The sequence below is a fragment of the Haliaeetus albicilla genome, chromosome 1, assembly GCF_947461875.1.
Source record: "Haliaeetus albicilla chromosome 1, bHalAlb1.1, whole genome shotgun sequence".
Lineage (NCBI taxonomy): Eukaryota > Metazoa > Chordata > Aves > Accipitriformes > Accipitridae > Haliaeetus > Haliaeetus albicilla.
Window position 1 is genome coordinate 72,384,593 of NC_091483.1, and position 20,643 is coordinate 72,405,235.

At 45.1% G+C, this 20,643-nt stretch overlaps 3 protein-coding genes across 4 annotated transcripts; 1 reads left to right on the forward strand and 2 right to left on the reverse strand.

The window, feature by feature from the left end:
* Window positions 1-346: 346 nt before the first annotated feature.
* CFAP184 (cilia and flagella associated protein 184) lies at window positions 347-2,358 on the reverse strand. The gene is made up of 2 exons (XM_069794216.1): window positions 1,546-2,358; window positions 347-1,289 (listed from the first exon to the last, which is right to left on the reverse strand). Exons 1-2 carry the CDS (start codon window positions 2,293-2,295, stop codon window positions 735-737), a joined length of 1,305 nt encoding a protein of 434 aa, XP_069650317.1. The 5' UTR covers window positions 2,296-2,358; the 3' UTR covers window positions 347-734.
* A 291-nt stretch (window positions 2,359-2,649) lies between these two features.
* On the forward strand, window positions 2,650-8,867 carry TADA2B (transcriptional adaptor 2B). Of its 2 annotated transcripts, XR_011326583.1 has the most exons (3): window positions 2,650-2,964; window positions 4,089-6,637; window positions 6,678-8,867. XR_011326583.1 is itself a non-coding variant. In XM_069794238.1 (2 exons), the coding sequence occupies exons 1-2, from the start codon at window positions 2,695-2,697 to the stop codon at window positions 5,079-5,081; spliced, it is 1,263 nt and encodes a 420-aa protein (XP_069650339.1). In that variant the 5' UTR covers window positions 2,650-2,694; the 3' UTR covers window positions 5,082-8,867. The 2 variants fall into 2 exon arrangements, 1 of the variants encoding a protein (XP_069650339.1); XM_069794238.1 differs by having other exon boundaries at window positions 4,089-8,867.
* A 1,366-nt stretch (window positions 8,868-10,233) lies between these two features.
* GRPEL1 (GrpE like 1, mitochondrial) lies at window positions 10,234-16,351 on the reverse strand. Its single transcript, XM_069794252.1, has 4 exons — window positions 16,209-16,351; window positions 15,061-15,229; window positions 13,608-13,689; window positions 10,234-11,656 (listed from the first exon to the last, which is right to left on the reverse strand). The coding sequence occupies exons 1-4, from the start codon at window positions 16,277-16,279 to the stop codon at window positions 11,310-11,312; spliced, it is 669 nt and encodes a 222-aa protein (XP_069650353.1). The 5' UTR covers window positions 16,280-16,351; the 3' UTR covers window positions 10,234-11,309.
* Window positions 16,352-20,643: the final 4,292 nt, after the last annotated feature.

Genomic DNA, 20,643 nt, shown 5'->3' on the forward strand with positions numbered 1-20,643 from the left:
CACGAGAAAAATGGTATTCTGGCAATTACAAAGTGTTAAAAGCATTGGGAATTTCAAGTTCCCAGCAAGAAGAGATTGCATATTATATGTCAAAGAAAGCATTATTTACTTCTGTTGATATTATGCGTATTTTTGCGAGTCAATCGAGAACTGTTATAAGAACTTAAGTATTTGATGTTCTGCTGTAACCCTACCCCGCCTGCTACATCATTGGGGGTATAGCTGACTCATGATGTTTAGAGATAGGGAAGTCCCAATGGGGTAAATTTCTTGGAAGGATCAACCTTGGCACTGGAAAAGTTGGGAGAGTATTAAGGAACTCATGGTCATGTCACATCACTTACTCTAAATTTGGACAAAAGTTTAATTGGAATTGCCAACATTTTACCAACTTGGAAATCTTATTACCGGGCTTGACATAGGTGGACGGGCCACCTTTACTTAACTTGGAAAAGAGACATGTATAATTTATATGTGTTTGATAATTATAGCCTCAGTCAAAAGTCTACACTTTTTTTGTTGGTTTAAGATGGGCACTTGTATATGGTTTCATTCAAAATGAGTAAGTACTGTAATCTCTTCATTGAATGTGTAATACTGACACGTCACTTAGAAAAGGCTTTTTCAGCAGTGTGGTGTAACGTATTCCCCAAGATTTGCTGAAAAAAGCACATGTTAAAAATCAGAATTATGGAAAATTCCTTTGTTTATTTCATTTCCATGCTTCCTTTTCTTCAGTCATCCTCAGCAAGGAAAGAGGAGTTGGCTTCCTTGATTTTCTTCTGAATTCCCCTACAAGTAAGGATCAGAGCAGCATGGTGATGTTTCAGTGTTTCCAATCGCTGACTTAGCAGCTCTGCAGCATCCACCTTTTCCTCAAAGTCCCGAAGCAGTGCCTCATTTCCAAGCAACCCGCATTTCTGCTGCAGTTTCAAATTGCTTCTCCGCAGTCTGTCTCTGGCCTGTTTTGTTTTGGTCAGAACGTCTCTCTTCTGTGACAAGACGGTCTCGATGTCCATCAGTTCAGCCTTTCTGCCTTGATTTTCAGCTTCCACAAACTGTAGCTTTTCCCTGAACTGGCTGAGAACATGCACTGTGTTCGATACCTTCTTCTTGAGCTTCAGGATTTCATCACTGAGGTCATCAATCTTTTTGCCGTGTTTCTGATTCTCTTTCTTCATGTGCTCAAAGTCCAGAAAACGTTGACCCTCTACCAGTTCTCCCTGAGCTTTCAAGATGGTTTCAAGGTTCTGGATTTCATGCTTCAGCTTGATGTTTTCCACACGGGCCTAGAGGAGTAGAAATAAAAGAAGAATTGCTCTATTTCTTTAATCCTTGCCTCGCCAGGGAAGAAGTTTAAAGTACGTCATGACAAGAGCAAAGCTCCAAGGGGAGAAAAGCAAGGGACATCTTCTGTTGCTCAATAGCGGGTAGCAGGTGTTGGGGGGAGTGGGAGCGGGTACCCCATCTGAAGGAGAGGACAACGCCGGCCTCTCCGGAGACCTTTTTGGCCAGACCGCAGCTCGAAGGGGGCCGGAGCCTCACCTCGCGCACCTGCCGTTCTTTGTCCCCTTCCTCGGCCTGGATGCGGGCCGCCGCCGCCGCCTCCCTGCCGCCCAGCCGCCGGCCCAGGATGGAGACGGCCGCCTCCTTCTTGCGGGCCTGGAAGGCGGCCCACTCGGCCCGGGCCCGGGCCTGCCGCTCCTCGCCGTCCCGCCGGCGGGCCTCCACCCGCTCCCGGCAGGCGGCGGCCGCCCGCTCCCGCTCCTCCCGCAGCTCCCGCAGCCGCAGCAGGCGCTGGGCGTACAGCTGCGGCCCGTCCGCGCCCAGCTCCGCCCGCGGCCGCCTCTCGCCTCGCCGCAGCCGCAGCAGCTCGCCCAGCCGCAGCTGCAGCCGGGCGCCGGCCCGCCGCAGCCGCTCCCGCTCGGCCGCCAGCCCGCCGTGCTGCTCCAGCAGCGCCGCCCGCTCCCGCCGCTCCTCCTCGCCCTCCTCCTCCGCCGCCTCGGCCGCGGGGCCGCCCGCCTCCGCCTCACCGCCTCCGCCGGCGGCTGGCGCGGCCGCCGAGGGCCCCGGGTCGGACGGCTCCGACGGCTCCGCCTCGCCGGTCTCCGGCTCGCGGGGCCCCGGCTCCTCCGGCTCGCAGGGCCCCGGCTTCTCCGGCCCCGGAGGCTCCGGCCCCGGCTCCTCAGGCCCGTCTAGCACCTCGGGCCCCGGCGACTCCCCCGGGGCACCCGGGCTCGGCTCCCCGAGCCCCGCCGGCCCCTCGGTGGGCTCCGGCTCCGCCGCCGCCTCCATGGCCGGGCCCGCTCCCCGCTTCCCCCGTTGCCCGGGCAACGGGACTCGGCGCCGGCGGACGGCACGGCCCCGCCCCTCTCCCCGTGGCGCCGGCTCGGCCGCGCCCCCTCGCCGCGGACTGCCACTCAGCGGCGGGGTCGCTCCGAGTCGCCTCTCCGATTGGCCGCTGGAAAGGATAGACGGATCCCGGTAGGCCAATGCTAGCCGTTCATTCCGTTTAATACCCCCCGCGCCCGGGCGCCTCGTCCCCATTGGCCGGGTTCACGAGAGGAGGGCCGAGCCCTCCGCGTCGACTGGCCGCCCGCCGCGGGGCTCCGCCCGCCGGGCGCGCTGCCATTGGCGGTGCCGGCGCGGGGGCGTGCCGGCGCGTGCGCGCGGCCTGTCGGCGGGCGGGGTAAGATGGCGGAACTGGGGAAGAAGTACTGCGTGTACTGCCTGGCCGAGGTGAGCTCCCTGCGCTTCCGCTGCACCGAGTGCGCCGACATCGAGCTCTGCCCCGACTGCTTCTCGGCGGGCGCCGAGATCGGCCCGCACCGCCGATGGCACGGCTACCAGCTCGTCGACGGCGGCCGCTTCACCCTCTGGGGCGCCGAGGCCGAGGGCGGCTGGAGCAGCCGGGAGGAGCAGCTGCTGCTGGACGCCATCGAGCAGTTCGGCTTCGGCAACTGGGTAAGGGCCAAGGGCGGCGGGGCGGGCTGCCGCCGGCGGGGTCCGCGGCCCGACGGGCAGCGGGGGAGCGGCGTCCCTCAGGTGGCGGGCGGGCCCGGTTCCCCCGTCCTCCCCTTCCTCCCCGTCCTCCTCCTCCTCCTGCCGCCTGCGGCGGGCGCTCCCCCGTGCCGAGGGCACGTCGTCCCCGCTCGGGGCGGCGGCCACGGGTGCGCGGGGCCGCCGCTGAGCACCGGCCTGGGCCGCGGGGAGCCGGCGGGGCCGGCAGCAGCGGGGGAGGCGGGCGGGCCTGACAGGAGGGCCCCGCTGCGCCGCCCCGCTCGGCAGAGCCGTGTCCGTGTCCGTGTCCGTGTCCGTGTCCGTGTCCGTGTCCGTGTCCTGCGTCGCTACCTGAAGTTCCAGCCTCTGCCCCGGCCCGTTGGTGCTGGGGATCTGCTACCCTCTTCCTCGCGGTGTTTGGTCTTTTCCTTCGGCGTGTCACGGCTGTAAACTCGCTGCTTGCCTTCTGCGTCAGCATACGAGTCAGGCTCGTTTTTAAAAAATAGCAGGAAAAAGCATCGCCGTTTGATTCGTTAGCTGTTACCTGATTGTGCTTTGCTTCATTAAACGTAAAGACTTGTTCACCATCTTGAAGCTTATGATGACTGTAGCTCGTTTCAGTTCTTAAAGAACTAGAAATGAGTGAATGCTGTTGGTCTGTATCTCCGTATTGCTCTAAAAGTACTTCAGCAATGCAGTGTAAATAAGCAAAATCCAAACGATGTAGTGATCTCGGTGCTGGCTTGGGACTTGGAAAGCTTCCTGCTGGTGGTAAGCTGACTTCTTGAGAGAGCGGTGGATGCTCAGGAATCACCATGTGGACCCGGTGTCTCGATGGTGTTCCTGTACCCAGAGGATCTGATGCAGCTTGCCTTAGTGATGTTCCTGGTGCTGTTTTCATGGCTTGCCTGCCCCTGTGCGCTTGCAAATACTTATCTGGACCCAAAAACGCAGATCTGCTTGAAGAGTTTAGGTATTGCGAGTTGGCCTTTGAGGAGCAGGGAAGAAAAAGCCATGCTCTTACCTGACTGCGCGTTATGCTGGAGATGTAACGGAAATCATTTTATCACTCCTTGTTTTCCATTTAGGAGGACATGGCTGCTCACGTGGGAGCATCCCGAACGCCTCAGGAGGTGATGGAACACTATGTGAGCATGTATATCCATGGCAACCTGGGAAAAGCCTGCATCCCTGACACCATTCCGAACAGAGTAACGGATCACACATGTCCCAGTGGCGGCCCGCTTTCTCCTAGCTTGACCACGCCGCTCCCACCGTTGGATATATCAGTGGCCGAACAGCAGCAGTTGGGATACATGCCGCTTCGGGATGACTATGAGATCGAATATGATCAAGATGCAGAGACTCTGATCAGTGGCCTTTCGGTGAACTATGACGATGATGACGTGGAAATAGAGTTAAAAAGAGCTCATGTAGATATGTACGTAAGGAAACTCAAGGAGAGGCAACGGCGGAAGAACATTGCACGAGACTATAACTTGGTACCGGCCTTTCTGGGGAAGGATAAAAAGGACAAGGAGAAAGCTCCCAAACGAAAGATCACAAAAGAAGAGAAGGAGTTGAGGCTGAAACTGAGGCCTCTGTACCAGTTCATGTCTTGTAAGGAGTTTGAAGACTTCTTTGAGAACATGCACAAGGAGAGGATACTTCGAGCAAAGATTCGGGAGCTGCAGCGGTATCGTCGAAACGGAATCACCAAAATGGAAGAGTCGGCAGAATATGAGGCAGCCAGGCATAAACGGGAAAAGAGGAAGGAGAACAAAAACATAGCTAGTTCCAAGAGAGGGAAGGAAGATGGTAAAGAAGGTGAATTTGCTGCCATTGAAAACCTGCCTGGCTTTGAACTCTTATCGGACAGGGAAAAGGTGCTCTGCAGCTCTCTAAATTTGAGTCCTGCACGTTACGTGACAGTAAAAACTATAATCATTAAAGACCATCTCCAGAAAAGACAAGGAATTCCCTCAAAGAGTCGTCTTCCCAGTTACTTAGATAAGGTACTGAAGAAAAGGATTTTAAACTTTCTAACAGAAAGTGGTTGGATATCCAGGGATGCTTCATGAAACTCAGCTGATCTGAAAAAACACAGCAGAGGCCCATTGTAGCCTCAAGGACGGTGTTATTTTTTCCTTCCCTCCCCAGAGATACAGAAATTATGTCACTTGGAAACAAACAAAAAAAGCAACTAACATAAACCCCCACAGTATTCATGATCCATGGTTCAAATAGACTTTTGCTTTGGATCGTGGAAAATCTTAATTGTGAAACTTATACATTGGATGTCACTGCTTTTGGTACATTATTAGAATGGATTTCTTTCATGTGAACTTACTCAAGTCCAGTAGTCCCAGAGTAGTTACTTTACTCCTTACTACTGGACAAATGAGTATCTGTGTAATCCTTGCTTTTCTTTGAAGGTGGGAGATGGTTTCATTTGCCGGAAACTTTCTTCTCCCTTTGTTTTGTTTTTTGGTGTAATGCTGGCAGCAAAGTGAAGCTTACAAAAGTCCTGAGCTCAGGAGCGTGGCGAGCAGGGATTTTTGTGACCACTGCTAAGCTTTCAGAACATTCTCCTTAGTAACTACAGCCAAGGCGCTGGGACAGCAGGGTGAGAGTTTCTGTCCAGAGTACAGCAGGGATGAGCCATGGCAGGGAGTGGAAGGAAAGAAGTGTGGTAGGTGAGATGCCTTCAGGTACTTGTGCTGTGGAAAGGGTTCTTGAAGAGCTACCTTCACACCCAGCTGATCTGGACATAGTTTTGACTTGAGTTTTTGCTGAAACAGACCCCACTGAAGCTTTGATGTTAACTAACTGGTAGCAAAGTTGCAGGAGTACAGGGCAGCTGTGGTGCTCTGTCCGGAGGAGGGGTCAGCACTACTGTGAAGTGGCTGATTTGGGCCAGAAGTGGGGTTTGGGAAAACAGGCAGTGAGTTGTCCTGCAGTGGTTGGGAGCCCAGGCAGCAAAATCGCCGTTTCCTCTTGTTGGAGGAGCCCACTCCTCCTTTTTTGGTATCTGTAACTTCTGAGCTTGTATGGGCTGAGGAGGTGTAGCTGCCTCTTCCTGAATGTGATTGGGAGGGACAGGGAAAGGGAGCGAGATTCTCAAACAGAGTGTGATCACTGAGATTAGTTCTTAAAAACAAAAATGAGAAGTGATGCAGATCAGGTCAAAATGCACAGCTAATGTGCTCCTAAAGTGCGGAGCTGTAAATCAAGCCATTACAGGGTTCTAATTGCACATACCTTGAAACGTACTGGACTAAACGTGTTGAAGTTGAAATTACTGACATGGTAGAACTGTGAATGCAGCCCACTGCAGTGAGGACAGTGCCCCTTGAGAGGTAGCTCGTCACAACGACTACAGTCTGAGCTGGATGCCTGCGACAAGCACCAGCTGGTGATGTAACACGGCGTGTAACAGAAGTGCTGATCCTCGGTACTGTTTTAGTAAGATCTACCGATTAAGGGAAAGATGTTGAAGGAGGACTAGAAAAGGAGTTTTATGCTCATTTCATCCTTAAACTCCTGTGCTGGTATTTAACCAAATGAATAAAAAATGGTGGTTGCCACATGGAAGGCGGCAAAGTGTTACTCATGCCTAAGCCTCTCTACTGGTCATGTCCAGAGCCGTAAGCTGTGACTGGAAGCCAGTTGGGCAGGTCTTCTGGAGTGCAGGTGTGCCAAAACATGGAACTTGACTGGCTTCAGAACAAGCGCAAGCACTGGAAATGTCATCTTGGTTTCATGCTTTGGGCTGTAGTCAGTGAGGATACCACAAAATCTTGAAACAGTGTTAATTCTGCAACTTGGCAGAGGTATACTGATTAGAACTGGGTTTTAGTTAACATATCCAGCATTACCAAAATAGTGTTACCAGTGAGTTTAGAATAAAAGGGGTACAATTACAAAGCCAGCATTTCTAAGGAAGAAAAAACCAAAACTGTAGTGCCTTTTTCTTTTGAGCTTGTGATGTTATGTCCTTTCAGAAAGGTAAGGGCTATGTCCTCTCAGATGTAATACTTTGTTTGGCTTACCCGTAAGTGGCTTGTTGTGAAATATTTGAGACAAAACTGTCTCTCCTTGGCAGCAGTGGAACTAACTGCAATGTGCTGAGTAGCTTTAAGAACCACTTCCACCCTATATGCATGTACAAACAGCACACAAGTTCATAAGGTATAAACACTTAGTTATTTTCTGTGTCCTACTCCTGTGGAAAGGAAGCTCAGCCTTTCTTTCCAGTATTCTAGTTATGCAATTTGGTTCTTCCTGTAACTTGTTACCCAACCGCCATAACATACCATTAAAGATAGTGTTCTGGAACCTCAACTCTGCATGTAGCTGGGAGGTTAAAAGAATTGGGTTTTGTTTTTTTTTTTATTTTTTTTCCAAATCTGTGATTTTTATATTTCTACACTGTTGGCACATTTAAGTCTAACTGAAGCAATAGTCAAAAGCCCATCTGAACAATACTTTAAAAAAAATAATCTAGGCACCAATGAGTCATTTACATGTTGAAGTGAATTCTGCATTTACACTTCATAGTTTCTCAATTCCTCAGCCCCGCCAAAATGTTTCTTTGGTGCTAGACGTAACTTATTGAACATCAAAATGAATGTAAAATAAAGTATTTTTAATGTATGAAATATGGATATCAATATTTATTTTATACTTGCAAGCAAATTCAAGGTGGTAAATGTTTGCTTTAGCAAATACTAGTCCCTTGGAAAGGGCTTCCCTAGAAGCAATGTCTCATTGTCAGCTATGCTTTTAATTTTAAAGGTGACTTGCACTAGAGGATGCTGCTGTTCCATATTTTCACATGGAACTGATTTAGTCTAAGCATTCCTTTGTTATGAGCTGCTGTTTTGTGTTTGTTTGTTTGTTTTTAAGTTGAGATGCAGTTATGTTAATCCAGCAACTTACCAGAGCTACGCTGCTTCTCTTCTGTGGTGAAGGGGCTGAGAAAAAACATAGGAAAGCGCTCTTCAACTTGTATCTTATGTTGATCTGGAAGTGATTCCTGTACTGTACAAATAACCTAGCCTTCATGTTGCTAATGAAAAGGTGTTTTATATGCTTTATGCTCTTGACTTTTCTAATTAAAGATATTACTAATTATAGTATCTGTTCTAACAGCATTGATGTAAGCCTATGAAAAAGTGACACTCCATAAGCTGTTGAAAATACTGATCTTCTGCTACTGATTAGAGGCAACAATACGTCTGTTTTAATGCTGTATGTTTACTTCAGTCCAGTCCCAGTGATGTTTTACAGTAATATTTGCTCACTAGGTAACAAGGGAGCATTAATCCCCATTCTGTGTGTACTACCCAGTGCAGAAGGGCTTGTTACAGAGTATTCTGGGTGCAGACCCTCCTGCCCTGTGTTCCATTGCAGTCCCAGCAAGCATTAAGAACAGCGTTAGTAGGTTTGCACGAATCTTTGACCATAAACTGCCTTGTAAATCACAAACTAAGCACTGCCATTATTCTCTTGTGCAGTGGCTGCATCAAATTTCTTTGCAACTGTAACAGACTTCACTAGCCTTTCAGTTTACTATCTCTTCTTGCAAAAGGTTTTTGCATGTGCCCCAGTTGCTCTTAAGTGATGACACATTAAATACTGTGAAGGAAGATACCTGGTGAGCATGTTCAGCTCATCAGCTTCTTCCTTAAAGGGAATGTTGCACTCATTTGAATTGTGTACTGGTGTAGCTGTGCCAGACACGCAAATGCCTGTGCTGAAATCATGTAAAGCCTAACTGATGTTGTGCACACTCAGCATTTTACTAGGTTTTTGCATTGTATATTGGTAAATAAACTTGTATTAAAGTTTCTTTCCATTATTGATTTAATGGTAATGTAGCTTGTGTAATGAGGAAAATGGCTGAAGTCTTTGCAATAACAAATGAAGATGCATTTTAGCTAAAGGATGGGTGGAGAAGTGGTCTTTATGAAATAGCTAAACCAGAGGTACTGGTGGTAGCTTTGTTGGCTGCTCTTACTCTTAAATTTCAGAACCACCTCCCTCTCTTCTTTGATTTCTTCATTACTTCTTCTGTCATATGGCAGAGCCCAGAGGTGGTTTGAGCTCTCAGTGTAAGACCAAAGCTCTCCATGCTGAAAGCCTCTCTGAAAGGGCAGGCCAAGAAAAAGGAACAGCTTAAATGAGGTAGATACTCAGTTACCAGCTTTAAAGATATTAGTTTGAGTCTCGTGCTGAACATTTAACAGTAACTTGTGTTTTAAGAACACCCTGAATGAAGTAATGTAGTCCAAAAAAGACAGTTTGTGTGAGGCATTGGGAAGCTCATTAACAAAATCTTCACCTGCTAGAGAAGAAGCTGTCCCTCTGTTTTAATTGCCCTACTGGAGAAACTTCTATACTAATGAAGTTGTTAGATTTAGTTTAGATCCAGAGAGGTTGGAAGCAGGCAGAACAACAGATGACAGTTCTTAAAAAGGTATATAAATCAACCCTGGTCCCTTTACAGCATATCAGTTGAGGATGGGTTCCAATCAAAGTGCAACTCAATCCAACTTCACACAGCTACAGTGTGCTCTAACTCAACTCAGCTGGAAGGAAGTTCCTTCCAAATTTAACTTAAGTATATGGAATCCCCCTTTTTTTTCTGTACTTTTACACTCAATCTTTGCATTTTGATCCCTGTACTTGATTAGTTTAAAAAGATTAACACTGTTGTTGTCTTCTCACACACACCAAAAACTATTCTGCCTCTCCTGCCCAGTCAAAGCATTGATTTTCTTTCTCGGAGTTAAGAAAGAATTAACGAATCCTTAAACATGACTGACCCCCAAACAGTAGTATGCATTTATGTTGTTCTAGTTAACTGTCTGATTCCCATGAGGCAAACCAGTACTGGGAAGAAAATAACCACTTCTCACCAGGAGTAGTAGGTCTAGTGTTCAGTAAGCTTTTGGCAACTCTGCATCTGAACCAAAAAAAAAAAAATCAATACTTGACCTTAAGGTAAGAAGCTCCTTAATACCAAGACAACCAGAAACAAGGGTGAGAAATTCAGAAGTACTTACTGTTTACCAGGTGCTAATAACATGCATAAATTTGAAGTTTCTGTCCTGTGTGTTAAATGTATGGTCTTTGAGGATACAAGAGGACAGATGCTTTGTCAGTTGTGTAATTTGACAAGTTCCATCCGCTCCTATCCAGGTGACCAGACAAATGTAGGACAAAGCATTCAGTTAATCATGTACTGTATTTTAGCCTGACCCTGCAGGATTGGGAGCAGCAGGTGGAGTTAGACACGGCAAGAGCTGCCTATGGGAAAAGTTCTGTTGCAACTTAAGAGCCAACCTGAGTAAATGCAAGAAATGAAGATGAAACTAAGTTCACATTCTTGTTTAAGCCACTTACTTACTTACATGCAATTATTTATGTAATTCTAAAAGACAGTATATATATATATATATATATATACACCAAACTCTCAGCTACTCACTTCTTTGGGCTTCTATTCGGGCTTTCAGCAGGGTTGTAACTACAGTTTGCATAACAAACTGATTGTAAAGCTTGGAAGTTACAAGACTATCAAAATTGTTTAAACCAATTTATACAATATTAAATTAAAAATCCAGAGATAGGATAAATTCCATTGGTTCTTCAATGCCATACAAGTATTAGATGGTTTTCTTGAGTCAATATTACTACAGAACAAAAAGGGTTGAACAATTACAACAGATGTCTACTCTTCATTGCCTTTTATTTACAGGTCAGAATTCACAAAGGTTTCAATTTCAGCTGTTGAGAGAGATTATTTCTGAATAGACAAAAAAGGGCATTTATCACATCAATGTGTAAAAGCTGATGGATGCCTGCAGGAAATGGGTTATTGTGCTACTTCACCCACTTCTGCAATGTTAGAGTCTACAAAACAAAGGAAGTGTTTGAACCACTATTTGGATTTTCAATGTACACACAGTGATAAACGTGAGATTGTAAAATTCTTGTGAGCATTTTGTTCCTTTCAATTTAATGCACCTTCGGTAGCAACAGTTGTAGAAACTATCTAACCTAAAGCATTAGAGGCCTTAATGGCTCTTGTATTTCACACTTCAGAAGAGAGCTTATGGAACAGTGATGTTGAAGGCCACTAAGCAGGAGAATTTCATCAGTTGCTTCATTTTCACTGAGAGAATTCAACCAATTCATTTAAACCTCTCAGGGGGCAGAGGAATGAGGAAAGCATGGGGTAAGAGAAAAACCATCAAGCTGTTTAATAGTTGTATGGCATTTTAAACTCTCAGATTAAGCAGCTAAGCGTCTTTCACAACACCCACCAAGGCAGGCCGCAGTGTACGCCCATGCAGCTTATAGCCAATCTTGGATACTAATGCAATAGTGCCAGGCTCCTTCCCTTCCATGGGAGCATGGAACAATGCTTCATGTTCATAGGGATCGAACTTGGCTCCGACAGGATCCAGTCTGAGCAGGCCATGTTTTTTAAACACCTTTTGAATCTGTAGTTCTGTCATAACAAGACCTTCATATAAGCTCTTCAAATGAGGATTTTCATCCTTGATTTCTTCTTTTGGAACACTTTCTGTTGCCTTCTCCAGAATGTCTGCAACTTCTAGTAAGTCCTTACAGAAGCTCTGAATCCCTAAAAAGAAATAAAAGAGAAGGGAATGGGATTAGTCCACTGAGGGAAGCAAGCATTAAAAAACAAACAAACAAACAAACAAAACAAAACACAACCCCAAAACCTACAGCAATAATCTGTATTCTTTTACATTTTTAACAAGGTATATGATACTGTAAACATTTGGGGTAAAATGTCCTTTCCAATTTACTTTATAATCCAGAACTATTACAGAGACCTTGAAATCCAGATCACCTGCTCTAGTTCTATGGAAGAGCTAAAAAAAGAGCTAAAGCTATGCTGATGACCTGACATTAACAGTTAAAATTCTAACTGAATTTACCAAAACTTTCAGATGGCTTAATGTAATTTCCTCATGTCTCTCACCTAAAGTTCAAAGCGTTATGTTGCCCTATTCCTACCCTTTAATCTGATGTGCTAAAAATATTTACAGAAGAAAAACCATGTAGTTGGACTGATCAGGAGTCCAAGAGATGAACAGGGATTATTCCTTGAATAAAAAGAACTCACACCTCTCCCTCCCACTACAAACCACTTTTACAGAGACGGAAGCTGTGCCTTGTAAAGACCAAGCAATTCCTAAGCTAACGATAGTACGTATCCTGAAGCTGTTCTCTGGCTCACACTAAAAGAATCCTGACTAATCTCACTTAAGGCAAACTGTCTCTAGAAATAATGAAAAATCAAAATGATTCAGTAGAGTAACACATTTATATGTAGAGGTAAACCAATGACAAACTGCACTGCATTTTGTAGCGTTTTTGGTTGGTTTTTTTTTCCTTCCCCACAGCCAGCCCTTTTAATTCTAGCTCACATTTTAGATGTTGTTTTTTTCCTTACCAAGAAGCAATATGCGCATTACCAGAGGACAAGTCCTCGGTTTAAACAAAAAAACACCTATGGAAGCACCTTGCAAAATCTATAGGGATCAGCTTGTTCTCAGGAAAGGGTCACTTTAACAACTGCACACCTCTGTAGAGACTCGAGCTCTTCATAGAACAGTAACTAACAGTGTCCAAGTAGTTCCAAAAATATGAACAAATGAATGAAGGTTTTAAATTAAAACTAAAACTGTGGTTAGAGCTGAAGTGTCCCAAACATAGATTAACCAGTTGTCTAGTGATCTGGATCAAACCAAATAACCAAACTCTTCAGAAGGTGGTTTGGAGTGGGTTTTTTTGGTGTAACTTATCTCTGCAAATATCTGTGACTGCATCTCTGTGAATTTATGCAAGTCTCATTAATGAGTTTCTCTTCCTTCAACAGAAAAAGCAGTCATATACAAATGATAAAACTTACAATCATGCAAATTATCTATAATTTAGTTTTCAGGAGAAATTGTATTTTAATAGTTATTTCTATTGTAGCACCTCTGAGGTCAGACATGACTCAAAGTCCTTCTGCACTAAGTAGCGTATTAGTGAAACAATGCTTATTGAAAATCAACTTCAGGATGAAGCATTCAAACATCCATGAAAAGGTACAAGAATAGTATCTAACTGAGAAATGCTTTTTCTTACAGTACAGATTAACTGAAGACCCTGTATTCAGAAATAAAAACTTCTATATTCAGAATTAAACTATACAGCTGTGGATAGTGTGTGCCAAAAAAGGCCAACTCATTTTTCAAGTCAGAGTGACAGTCAAACACTAAGATGATAGAGCACTCTTCTGCAGTATTTGCATACAATTTCTGTTTTACAGATTTGTGTTTGAACTGTCAAAAAGCTAAATCAGATGTCAGTAGCCTGGCTCCTGAAGAAAGATGTGTTTCTAGCATGCTTCAAACTGAGGAACTGTTCAAACCTCTCTGCCTCAAATATGTTTTTAACCAAGTAGTCAGAATCACTGGGAAAGACAACTTGTCAAAAACGTGAGCCAGTTAGCTCAATTTTCCAGGCTTTGCATTTCCTGGGTTTTATGAGTACACACAAAAGGAGCCTCCACTGACCGTATAACTTTGCCTCTTCTACCAGTTTCTGGCTTCTTTGCCTCACGTTTTCTGCATCTGCCAAGGCACGCTTGTACTTGTCCTAAAGAAGAAAAACCAGTAACAGAAGATATTTCATTCCTGGTGGCTGGGTAGTTGACAATAATTCAAAACAGCATATTCAGTATAAAACAGCATTTTAAACAGTTACATTGCCTAAACCCACCATCTGAAGAGTAATCTGAAGACAACATGTGAATTATCACAGCATCCTTCCTACCAAGGCAGGTGTTTGCTTCACTTTACTGCAGCCAGAAGTGAGGGAAAGGAAATAAGATGGGTTTCCAGACTCTCAGTATTTGTCAACAGATTACCTGGAAGAAATTTTTAACTCTATGTATATATCAAGTTTTCATAATATCAAAGATTTCTGCTTTTTCTGATGTACGTTCACAGAAAGCCTTCATCCGTCATAAGGTATTCTGACACTATGGCAAACGAGATTCAACCCAGCCATGACTTTCAAACCATCTCTTCCCTCTCCATACATACCACAGAGGGTCCTCCAGTTTTTTCAGACTTCACGAACTATGAAGTCTAACTCCTCTGTTGTTCAGGTTAAGTTCTGGTCTATTCCTAGCAATATGGCCATCTAGCACAGATGTGCTAAGAAATTCAATAAACTTAGGCACTTGAGGTTGAGTGCTTCACCGCCTAACTCAGAACTCCATGTTGGCCTTCCACTCTGAATATGCTTGACCTTCACATGTTAGTGAAGAATCTCAAAACTGAATGAAAATAGTCAACGAGTTGACTGAAGAGCCACATTAGGTAGCCAATAGCAAATGCTGTCAACAGAGATGTTAAGTGACACCTCAGCTTTGTTCTTCAGTGCTTTGGGAAAGGCAACAGAAAGGAAACTCAATCCACTTATGATCCATAGGTGCTGCTTCTATAGAAGGTTTGAAGGGCTCTCCAAGAGAGGTTGGAAACCTCCTAAGTATGTAATAAGTACACTATTATATAAAAGCTAAGCATCATTAACCCTGACCTTTGAAAAGTCAGCAGCTGTTTTCAGAAAGCCTACCTACTCTTAGCACACACAAATACACACATCAAAGACACAGTCAAACCCTTCCATGGGCTTCCAAAAATTATTTCTCCATTGAGCAAAACCTAAGTGAACTGAAGCCAGCAAAACTCAGTAACAAATGTTCAGGCTGGACAAGGTTCAATTCCATCCAGAAATCAGAAAGAAACTATCCAAAATCTTAATTTTGGACCAGGGATGCATCTCGGGTCTTGTAGCACATCTACTCTTAAGTTTAAAGAAATTATTGAATTGTAGGTTTTTATTCAACAACTAAACAGTAGTCACACAACTGTATCCAGATTGTGCACCGAGAACCTGTAATGAATGCTCTTAGGTATGCGGTTTGTAAGGTATGCAACCTGATGACCAAAAGACACTTACAGTGACTTCTTTTAGTTGTTCTTCCAGTTTGGCCTTTTCTTCAGTTAAAATTTTTTCAGCAGAGCTGGGTTCAACCTTCTGCTCATTTTGGCTCTGACTCTGGTCCTCTTCCAAGTTCTGGCCAGTATTTTTCTGTTGTGTTGCTACACAAAGCAGTCGTGGAGAAGTCCTAAGGCAAAAACATGTGGACAATATTAATCAGTTGCTTACTTTGTAAGATATTAGCCTTTTCTGGACATACTGGACACTTTATTTGACACATCGATGTCTACAAAATTCTCACATTAAAGCACAAATTAATACAACAATTCTAGGTCTATGAAAACTGTTTGCAGAATGTTTCATCAGAAGTAACTGAACTTAGCCCATCTAAATGGTTGCAAAAAATAACTTTGCTGCAAGATTCCAACCTCTGGGCAGCAGCTTCTAAGTGTCCATTATATTCTGTTTATAAAATTGCAGCACTTTTATGGGGAATATGAGCTCGTTCTCAGCACCGTACTCCATCAGGAAGCAAATACAGTTTACGTGATGCAATCACCTGCAACAGTCTCCCAGAAAACACACCAGCGAGAACAGTGGTTTGTGGCTGATTGCTAGCAAGCAACAGAAAAGCGCCTTCAGTGTTACTACTGTATCCATCGCAAATATCGCGTCAAGAAGGGGCCAGTCTCCATGAAGACGACTATTTATCCCTTCCTAACGCTTCTTGGGCTGAACTAACCGAGCCACCTGAGCAAACCGGTTCGCGGACGAGGCGAGTGGATCGGTGCCGCAATGACAAAAGGCCTCGGATCCCTGCAGACCACATCAGGACTTCAGGCCTGGAGGCCTTCGGGCTCAGGACGGGGCCAGGAGGGCCCCGCCACGCCTGGCCGGGCCCCTCTCCCGGGGGAGGGTAAGGGAAGCCAGCAAAGGGCGGCTGGGGGGGCCGGCACCAGCCCGCCCCGGCCGTAGGAAGGGGCTCCCCGGCGCAGAGCCGGAGGGCCGGGGTTTGGCAGGTGGAGCACCCCGGCACGGCGGCGCTGGGCCCCGCTCTCCTCCTGGCCCGGCCCGGGCGGGCGGTGGCGAGACGGCGAGTCCGGACCGGGACGCGGACCCGTCCCGAGGCGCCCGATCCAGGCCGGGCGGCGCGGCGCGACCCTCACCTCAGGGAGAAGCTCAGCAGCGGGTACCGCGGGCGCACCGCGGACCGCACGCACTGGGCCACCGCCGCCATAGCGCCTTCCTGCCCACCGACCGCCTCAGCCCGCCCCTCCGGGCCTCCGCGAGACCGCCGCCAATCAGCGAGCGGGCAGGCTAAGAGTGACGCGGCCGACGACCGATCCGCAAGGCGGATGCACGCCTCGGGCCAAACAGGCGAGGTGGGGGTGGAGCCTACAGCTCTTCCGGGGCGTTGCGGAGCGCTCCCGTGAGGAGCTCTCTCCTCGCCTCCCCCTCGTGGCGGAAGGTGACGCGCGGGTGGGCGTGGCCGCGGGCGAGGCGAGGGAGGGGGCGGTGCTCGCGCCGCGGGGGGAGCCATTTTGTGTTGTGAGGGAGCGGGCGAGGCAGGGTCTGCTGGGGTGTTCGCTGCCCTTCTGTGGGGTGTTAAGACGTAATGTCGGGAACGAGAGCCTGTGGGAGTTAGCAGGGCACTGGCTAAGGTCAGGGATTGGTATGTCCCTGTCAAAACTGGTCACTGCAAGCTGGAGGAGACAGTTTGGTGGCTGCAGGTGGTCCAGTCTAACGATCCGTGTCTTTCCTGTGCAAGTTGTGACTGAAGAAGTTTGAAGATTGCAGCTCATTTTTTTTAAAAAACTGCTGAAAAACCCTGTCATCAGTAGTACCTTGTAGTCTGTCAACAGTTTGGCTGCGAACCTCCACATAGAGGTTTTCATCATGTGCATCTATACATGCTCACTAACTGCTGTATACAATCTTGCTGGATAATTGTGATCTAAAATCCTGAGCTTTCATTAAAAGGGATAACATTTCTAATCCATGGCTTCCAAATTTGGCCACCTGCTTGTGCAACCTGTTTGTGCAAGTGTCCCATGTAACTGGAGGTTATGGAAACTGCTCGGTGATTCTTGGTTGACCTAACTTGAGCAGTGTTGTCAATTAGTTTGTCATTACCCTGTTCAAAGGGAAAAAAAAATCAAGGTCACGCATTTATCGTACAGTCCCAAAGTGAGTGCTAGATTATTCACAGATGCCTGAACAACAGCTGTTAACCTGATTTTTGCATGCATTGATGCACTTTCCAAATGCAATTTGAAGGATAGAGAAGATGCAGATTCCATAAGCCAAATTCAGTAAATGTTATATTCAAGTGTATAATTAAAGTATTACTGAAAAAGAAGCTGCAGAAGACATTTTCGGCTTGCCACATGAGAATCCTGCAGAAGTTAGGACCTTGCTAAGTTCAAACTTTGGCAGAGCACACTAAGTTTTCAGTGTGGCTTTTATTTGGCAGGTTTGCTTGTCTATGATGTGTCGCTTCATGGCCTCTGCAGAAAGCAGGATATGGTATAATATAAAGCAAATGGTATAATGAGGCCAGTGGCCTCATACTGTGACAAATGTTAGATCCCAAGAAGTCTCGCTGTCTCCTACAGTTCCATGGATGTGGATTTCTCCTCCTGTGAAAAGATTGGAAGAGCTAGAAGCATACCAATAAACATTCTTGGGTGACAACAGGCAACAGCTCTAAGATAAAAACCAAATGGGTTTGTAGTCCGTGGTTTTTATGTTTTGGTGATTGCTGTTTTGTGATGTGACACTGGTACAGTCCAATGGCTTGCCTATACAGAGCACAGCAAAGAAGAAGGGTGTATGCCATGTGCTGTCCATACATGGAGTGGCTGTAGTGCTGTCAGTATCAGCTTTCTGGAAAGTAGGTAAGCCACAAATTCCAAGCTTCATCCTCAGAAATACTGAAAGAAGTCATTGAGGAAATCTGTTAAAGATGCTGATAATCCTGAGGAAGGATCAGAGAGAACAAGGAGAAAAACTGGATATTGAATAGCCGTAAAGGATGATACCCACAGAAAGGCATGAAGAAATGAGACAGGGAAGGTAAGTGGATATTTAGGTCTGATGTTATTAAAATGTTTCCTGGAAGGATAATTGGTTCCTTACAAAACCTAGACAAGCAGTCTGACTGTCTCTTCTTTCTTGTCTGTTGTTTTGCCCTGACACCCTTAGGATGGAGCTTCCTATTTCAGCCTTTCTTCATTCTCTGCTGCCTACCATCTTTGGAAGTTGTGCTTGATTAATGATCGATCACAAAATCACAGAACTGATAACAAAAGGTTGAGAAAAGCCCATTGCCAGCTTGTCTCATTAATAACTGAGTAAAATACAGTGGACTCAAGATTTCTGAAACAAGTTTCCTCTTGTATTGGGACCCATTTACCCCAAATGACAGTTCATAGGCCTTCTGCAAGCAAATTTTAAAGATACTCCACACTGAAAATGAATTTTGCTGTGAATTGCTTAACTTGGAACTGCTGTCAAGAAACCCCCCAGGTAGCACAGATACTGATGGGTCAAGACTAAACAGCATATGCAGCACAAAAGAAGGGGATGCAAGTTTACGTGGAGCTTGTTTGCATCATGACTGATCTTTGCTGTAAGTACTGTCCCACTTTGACAAAAAAAAAAAAAAAGGCTTTTTCATGCTTCTGACTTACACTATTGCAGTCTGTTCTGTTTTAATTGTAGTGCCACCTAGTGGGTTGTTTTCTTTTTAAACTCAACTAATGGAGTGTTCAGCATCTGTTGCTTCACCTGGTTGGCAGTCACAGATGTTCAATAACAAGCATAGTTTTGTTCTTGAGCAGTCCTCTCCATATCAAGCGGTCTTTTGCTCTTCACATAAATACCGGGTTTGAATATGATTTGATGATAAGTAATGCTTATCCTGAATTCTAAAACATTAACCACTGCTACTTTTCAACTCAATGTGGTTGAAAGTGACTCTAACCTCTAATTTCTGTGGACTAGTGATAGAATCAGGTAGCCTGGATATGATTCCCCGTTCCTCTAGTGATTCACTTTGTGGTCTTGTGCAGTTATTTAACCTCATTTCCACATTTCTACAACTACAAATTAAGGGTAGTAATCTTTCAGTACCCTACAAGAAGGTTGTTTAGAGAGCACAAGGGAATTTCTGTGATATTTTGAAAATTCAAAATGTCAACTGAACGAGAAGTGTCTTTTTTTATTATTAACATTGCACTTGTAGTAAAGAGACTTGTAATCCTTCGAGATGAAAAATGCCATGAATGCAAGAGTTGTGCTTGAAAAGTTAAATGAAAAATTAAGGCATTTCTGTTTCTCTAAAATAAAAAAGGTAGCTCTGTCTCCTAATGCTAAGATATAGTCTACTGGTATTTGACCAGCAAACAGAATGCCATTACATTTGTGTTTCACTATGAACTGTATTATTAGTGTTTTGAGGGTAAAAGCAAAAGGGTATTGTATCTTGTCCGATCAGATATGTTATATGTCATCCTAATCGGAACCTAATATTGAGCTATGGTGGGAGCACGTGGGGAAAAAAAATACCAAAAAATACCTTTGTCAATATTCTAGCAGTGACCTTTTGGGCCAGTTACCAGGAAATACCTCAATCGAATTAAAAATGTTAATTTAGCTGTAAGACTGTTACTGAATTCTATAGCAGTGAAGAAAACCTTTTTATTCGTACCTGTGCCCTTTAGAAAAGATCACAGATAAGACCACTTAGCCATAGTATTCCATAGTCCATTGTGGGAAGATGTCTAGTGTAAAATTAAGGGACTGATCCTTGTGTATAAAATAATAAAAAAATTTCCTCCATAAGGATTATTGAGACTGAGGATCAGCTACACCCTGGATCCATTTCAGACAGAGGACAATAAAGATTAAATCATTACTTGAATCCAGAAACTTTAAATCCTGAAATGCAGGTTGGGATGTGTGTGGGAGATAACCTTATTTTCTTTTAATTAGAACAGTATTAAAATGGTTAATCTGTACATTCAGAATTTATAATTTTTAATGCAAACATTTTAAGAAATCTCTCCCAGGAGAGAATGTGTAATACCTACTTTCTGCCTAGTTTCTCCTTAGGCTGAAAATACAGAATCATACATCTTTCTCTGATTATAAAGAGTACCCTTTGAGTTCCCATAGCTTTTTGCTAACTAGTTTGAAAGGTACATATTGTAACTATCTTGTTGCCTGGAGAATGTTGTTGCTGTGTTGGAAATCTAATAGCTATAGCCACAGGGCTCTGAAGAGAGCTAATTAGAGCAATTTAGAATAACAAAAGTTCTGTTCCTGGGAGGACACTGATGAGATCCTTCCCCAAAGCAGCATGCCACAATTTCAGAGACAATTTATTGGAATATTCCTGCATAAGTCATCTGGTATCCCAAGGACTTACAAATCTGGCTGTCTATTACAGTTTAGCCCTCATGTTATCAGGGGTACTTGTGTATGTCTTGTAACATTCCTGGAGATATAAAAATGGAAAAACCCTGTCAATCAAGCATTGTCTATCTTACTTTAGTCTAGTTACCAGTCAGAACCAAGCTGTTCAAATGCACAGAAACA